Genomic DNA, 6,211 nt, shown 5'->3' on the forward strand with positions numbered 1-6,211 from the left:
TTCAGTCCCCCGGGACTGACCGTCCCGAGCCACGCTGTGCCCATACGGGTTTAGACACCGAATGGGAAGCCCCAGCAGGCCGCTCATGAATGCTTGGCTATGCTGTAAATTCTGTCTACTGGCCCCTTCTGAGAGCCCTGTGGGGGGAGTATTATCGACGCCCCTCCNTTGGTTTTATATCTAATTATATTCCTTGCCAATAAAAAACTTCACCTTCTTTGTCCCCAGTTTTGTTTTCATTATCATCTTTTTAAATCTTTTGAAAAAGATGAGCGACTGCTGACTTTGGGTTGAGAAGACTAAATTATCCCATGATTCCAAAAACCCAAACCTGCTAATACCAAACTCGTCTCAATGCTGTGTCAGGACAAGAGGAAAAGCTGGCTGTGTCAGCATGCTCCTCCCTCCCCATAGTCCCTTCCAGAGGAGAAGAGGGGGTGAGCTCGCCATGGGCACTCGGGGCCTCTAAACTGAGTAGGAATGGAAGAAGGAAATGTGAGCCTGAGAGTCGAGAGGCAGACGGACTGTTGGAGTGGCCCAAATAACCTCCCCGCTCTGTGTCTTCCGAGGCCTTTCCCTGGGGACACAGCCTGCTGCTGGTTGAGGTGGCAGCCATGAATAATCTGGCAGAAGGTGGCTCGCTCCACCGTCTTTTGAGAATCCTGTGCCTTTTCTCAATCATGTTTCAACACCTTCTATTTCCTGTCAGTGATCAGGAGCTGAAAGTGCTCACCACAGGGTAACTGAGAATGACTTGCATTTTACACACTATGGAAAAAGAGAAAATGAGTAAGGAAGGCCTTATTTATCACTACCAGGATTTATTACTAAAGGAGGTGAGAAAAGAGCAGTATTCTGTTCAATTTAAAGAGAGTCAAACTCAAGCTGAGAGAACTTCACTATTCTGAAGTCACAGAATAAACCCTGAAAGAACCGAGGTCCTTCTAATGTCCCATCAGCACTCGGGACACAAGACCCATGTCATTTGACAAGAGCATTTGCAATCGGCCTGAGGAAACTGGGCCTCCTCTTTCTAGGCCTAGTGACAAAGGCTGTAGATAAGGGCTTTTGTGTATGTTCTTCTCCACGAATGATAATATATCACGACAGTTGGAAGAACAAGTATAAATGTCTGCACACATGGAACCAAGTGCAAAACCCTCAGGTGTTCAGACTGGATCCAGCTATACAGCTCCTACTAAGCTGTGGCTTGGACTGAAAGTCAAGATCAAGGCAAATTGTTTAAAATTGACCAGCGTGAGACTCAGCCTTTGTTTCCTCCCTTGAACGCTCAGCTGTGATGAGACTGGGAGCTTATCAAGCCCCTTCGCTGGATGACTTTCACCTTTTGCTTTTATACCTCCTTCCTCCAGGGGAAGTACCCAGGAGATCTCACCTCTCTTAATTACAATTACCTTATTAGCACATTTCCCCTTGTCCTCTGGGACGGGCTGGGTGGTCTTGAGCTCCTTCAGCTCCTGCTGGCAGAGCAGGAGGTCCTGCTCGAGCTGATCATACATGTGCTTCTGCCGCTCTAGCTCTTCCTTGCTGGACCGGTACAGCCGCCTCATCTCCTGAAGCTGGGTGTGCATCTCTGCGTTCTGGGGTAGGGGAGGCAGGCCCCGCCATCATCCCAGAAGCCCCTGCAGCTGCACTCGCATCTCTCAGACAGGGATGAAGGGAGCCTACCCGGTCCTTTCAAGTCCCAATCTCATCCCAATGGGGGCTACCCAAGATGGACCAGACCCTAATGGGATTCAAGGAGACCTTCCAGGGCTTCCATTTTGGGGAGGTGGGGAAGAAAGAGGGCTCCCTTTTCATAGGCTGATTTTCTGATTTAAAAACAAAGGAAGCTGGGGCACCTGGGTGGCTCAGTTGGTTAAACATCCGACTCTTGATTTAGGCTCAGGTCATGATCTCACAGTTCTCTCTCTGCCCCTCCCCCACTCGCACTCCCTCTCTCAAAATAAATAAACTTTAAAAAAAAAAAAAGGAAGCTGAAAGCATTGTGGCTTTCTGAAATCACCTTTCCACTAAGCGCCTCTTCCCCCACCCCCGCCCGCACCGATGGATGTACCACAGGACTCCTACCATGCCCCTCCTCCTCAGCATTATCGCTCTCACAGAATATCCCACCTGGCTACATTCTCCCTCACCTGGAGTTTCTTTTACCTTCTCACTGCTCTCCTGGAAGGAGGCCACGACGTCCTTGAGGCGCTGCACCTCCGCCTCATGGTACCGCAGGTCCCCGCACAGTTGCCGCTGCACGTCCAGCAGCTTGTCTTTCTCGCTCGTGATGTGCTGGTACTGGAGCTGCAGCTTCTGTAGCCGGCACATTAACTCCTGCCGTGCGGGGGGGCTTCGGGAAGTACCTCTGGGACCCTCAGCCCGCTCACCCTCCCTGAGTCCCTCGCAGACACAGACAGTCTGAGAGCTGACCGGTCCCTGCCCCTTGCTGGCCTCTCATCGAGCGTAGCACTCGAGTGCGGCCGCAGGGCCACCGGTGCCGCACAGGGGGCAGCGGCGCTTATTGTGTCTCTCTGCTCTGGTCCACTTCCCCCCAAACCTCTTGGCACCTAAGTTGGCCCTCACCTCCTTTTGTTGTTACCTTCTCACTCGGGCTTTCTTCGACCGTGGATTTCATGACTTTGAGCTGCCGGAGCTCAGTCTGAAGTTGTAGCTGCGCCTTCAAGAGCTCATTCTGCTCATCCTGGCTAGCATCGTACTTTTGCTGCAGGGCGCAGAGTCTGGTCTTCAGCTCCTCGTTCTGTGGTGGGAGGATGTGGGCAGAACAGTTACTCTCGAGAAACAGCAGACCCCTCTACAGACCAGTTTGGTTCCTTCCCAGATGCAGACATCTTGAGGATGCTCCCACAGATCTATGGTTTGGTTTCTTCTCTGAGGCGGACACTCAGTACTGACTACTGTTTCTGGAACGCAACGCTTTGTGACTTCTCCAGCTAGTCTCCAGCAGACTGTACCCTTGATCGCAGGGCAAGAGGTAGCAGAGCACAGCCTTGCTCTGCTTTCGTCCTTCCCCGATGCAGCAACTCCACGGAGGCCCTCCTGCCCTCCCCAAACGCTCTTTCCCTGTCCGTGTTTACCTGGGCGGCACTGTGGGAAGTCTGAAACCGAAGCACCTCATTCTGTGCACACTTGAGCTCCCTCTGTAGCCGCTTCTGCTCCTCCTCGCTGGTCCGGCGATGATGCTGTAGTTCTTGCAACTCACAACACAATTCCTTACACTGTGCAGGACGTGGAACAGAAAGGCTGCATGAGCACAGGTACCACATGCACTTGAAGAACAGGCTTAGGAGAATATGGCGTTCTTTTCACTGGCATATTTACATCGGGCAAGTGAGACCCCAGAGTGCTACCTCCTGCCATAGTGCGTGCCTCCTCTGTCAGCCCTGTGCCCAAGGAGATGTTTCTACTACAGGCAGGAGAGGGTAAAGGGGCAGTGAAGGTGCCTGTCTTCCCCTACCTTGTTCTGCATGTCATGCATCTGCTCTTCAGCTCCCAGAAGCTGTTGTCGTAACAACTGGGTTTCAGGATCAGGTTCTAGAAAATCCGTTTCTGAAGTCTGAGACTCTGTTGACATCGTATTCTTTACCATTTGGAACTCCAGCCACTTCTCTGTTGCTCTTCGTGTCCTGTAACCCAGAACCCCAGAGCCGTGTTTGGGAAAGTGCTGTCTGGCATCACCTGCTTAGCGTGTTTGGTCCTGAGATCTTTATTTTAGGCAAAAGATAGTAAAGAGCCTTCTATGGTGACTTATCTCCCAAATGAGCATGCTGAGCAGGTGAAGAAAAAGTTCCAGCACTTCCATCAGGGCATGTTTGGCTCTGGGAGACTAAAGAGTTCAAGACTAGTTGGGCTCAAGGCTGGGCCTTGTGTCAAGCCAGCTCCAATCTGGAGGCACTACACCATTAGACGGGGACCACAAAGGAATCACTTCTGATCTACTCTGGGGAAGGCACACCAGACCCCAATTCCCAGAATGGAAGCAAACTCAATGTTAGGACTCAGGTCCCGGGACTGCTGGGTCCCCACGCCTGCTTCTAGGCGGTATCCATACCCTTTGGATACCATGGAAAGGACCAGCTCTCTAGGAGTAGAGGGACGTTCATGAGCCTGGCATCTGCCTTCACCGGTGCTACTCAGGCAAAAGCTCAAAGCGGGGTCCTACGGAGCCCGGGCAGCCTGCTGGGCTGTACCTCTCACTCTCCAGATCTGCAAGCTGCCCCGTGAGGCTGCTGTTGCTCTCCTGCAGGGCCCGGTACTCCTCGTTCAGGAAGCGGTAGCGTTCCCGCAGCTGCTGCAACTCTTCTGCAGAGGCCAAAGGGGGAGATGTGAGCTCCTCAGGGAAAAGCACTGATGATCAGCCCCTAATTTTCCTGCCTAGAAATCTGACAGCAGAAGGCGGACTAGCTTCTCTCTTTCCAAAGACAGAAGAGATACCACATGCAGTGGCTTAGAAGACAGGGCCCTGGAAATTCCACGTCGCTTTGTGTCCTCCTTCAGGGAGCTGCCCTTCTTTTCATCTTCCCAGATCTGCCCCACGTGCCCATCTTCGAAACCCCAAGCAAGGCAGGGTCTTGAGATTTTTAGGAGCTCATGAAGGTTTTAATTGAGTTTCTGGGTTATTGTATTTCAAGTTTCCATCGAACTGCTTATGATTATCTTCTTATTACTCTTTTAGTACAAAAGCTGAGGGATGTAGACTCCAGGTGTCACACTGCCAGTGCTGGTCCTTTCAGAGACAGCCCAGGCCTCCTGAACATCCTTTTACTTACATGGACTGCATGCAGTCAAGAATTCTTTCTAATGATCTTTTATCTGCTGACCGAAGAGCCCGCCCCAACCAGACCCACATATCATCCTCAATCAGCAGCAGAGATCTGGCTGAAATGTCCCAGAACATGTCCCTAAGTACCAGGAACCAATACTTTTTAAAGTTACAATTATACAAACACCTCTGTTTTGTTTCTTCCTGATTTAAGAATTATTTCTCTTATGGGGCGCCTGGGTGGCTTAGTCGGTGGAGCATCCAACTCCTGGTTTGGGCTCAGGTCACGATCTCTTGGTTTGTGAGTTTGAGCCCTGCATCGGGCTCCGCACTGACAGTGTGAAGCCTGCTCAGGATTCTCTCTCTGACCCTCCCATACTCGCTCTGTCTCTCTCTCAAAATAAACTTAAAAAAAAAAAAAAAAAATGGGGGGGGAGTGGCACGCCTGGGTGGCTCAGTCAATTAAGCATCTGACTTCAGCTTAGGTCATGATCCCATGGTGTGTGAGTTTGAGCCCCGCATCGGGCTCTGTGCTGACAGCTCAGAGCCTGGAGCCTGCTTTGGATTCTGTGTCTCCCCCTCTCTCTGTCCCTTCCCCACTATGCTCGGGCTCTCTCTCTCTCTCAAAAATAAACATTAAAAAACAGAGTTAAATCTTTTTTAATTCAAAAAACTAAAAAAAGAAAAAACCAAAACAGAATTACTTCTTTTAGAATACCAACCCCCCTGATATTTAAAGAACATTAACTTGCTCCATTAGAACACAAGGCCTATCTTACCTATGTAAGATTCAACACCTTGAAATTCACTTCTAATGTCCCCTCTTTGTTCCAATCAAAAGTCCTTAGAATACTGCAGGTTACCAGAAGGAAGGAAGGAAACTAATCTTTAATACAATCAACCATGTACCAAGCATCAGACGTGATGGTTTCAGCCTCAGATTCAGTTAGTATATGAGTACTTCAACATAGTAGGCATTTCATTTAATCCCCAAAATAGCGCTATAAGGTTTTCTTTTTCTTTCTTTTTTTTTTTAAAGTTTATTTATTTTGAGAGAGAGAGAGTGCACACACACTTGCAAGTGGGTGAGGGGCAGAGAAAGGGAGAAAGAGAATCCCAGGCAGGCTCCACACTGTACAGAGTCCAATGCAGGGCATGAACTCACAACCCATGAAATCATGATCTCAGTCAAAGTTAGATGCCTAACCGACTGAGCCACCCAGGTGCCCCTTTCTCTCTCTTCTTTTTTAAATAAACTTTAACAAAATATTTTATTTTTTAATTAATTTATTTTAAAATTTTTATTTGTTTATTTTGAGAGGGAGAGAGAGAGAGCGAGAGAGAGAGTGTGTGTGCACGTGCACATGAGCAAGGGAGAAGCAGAGAGAAAGAATCCCAAGCAGGCTCCAAACTGACAGCACA

At 49.5% G+C, this 6,211-nt stretch overlaps 1 protein-coding gene across 4 annotated transcripts in view; it reads right to left on the reverse strand.

The window, feature by feature from the left end:
- The window catches only part of CCDC136 (coiled-coil domain containing 136), a 26,768-nt gene that overhangs the window by 12,346 nt on the left and 8,211 nt on the right, over positions 1–6,211 (reverse strand). For 3 of the 4 annotated variants that reach the window (XM_077770761.1, XM_077770764.1, XM_077770762.1), the window contains 6 exons: positions 4,218–4,329; positions 3,485–3,653; positions 3,105–3,245; positions 2,609–2,767; positions 2,173–2,343; positions 1,416–1,601 (listed from right to left, as the gene is read on the reverse strand). In XM_077770761.1, the coding sequence (XP_077626887.1) occupies positions 1,416–1,601; positions 2,173–2,343; positions 2,609–2,767; positions 3,105–3,245; positions 3,485–3,653; positions 4,218–4,329 (938 nt within the window). Of the gene's footprint in view, positions 1–1,415; positions 1,602–2,156; positions 2,344–2,608; positions 2,768–3,104; positions 3,246–3,484; positions 3,654–4,217; positions 4,330–6,211 lie in introns of all 4 variants that reach the window. The other variant, XM_077770763.1, reaches the window with a different exon arrangement.

This window comes from Crocuta crocuta, unplaced genomic scaffold, assembly GCF_008692635.1.
Source record: "Crocuta crocuta isolate KB4526 unplaced genomic scaffold, BGI_CrCroc_1.0 scaffold266, whole genome shotgun sequence".
Lineage (NCBI taxonomy): Eukaryota > Metazoa > Chordata > Mammalia > Carnivora > Hyaenidae > Crocuta > Crocuta crocuta.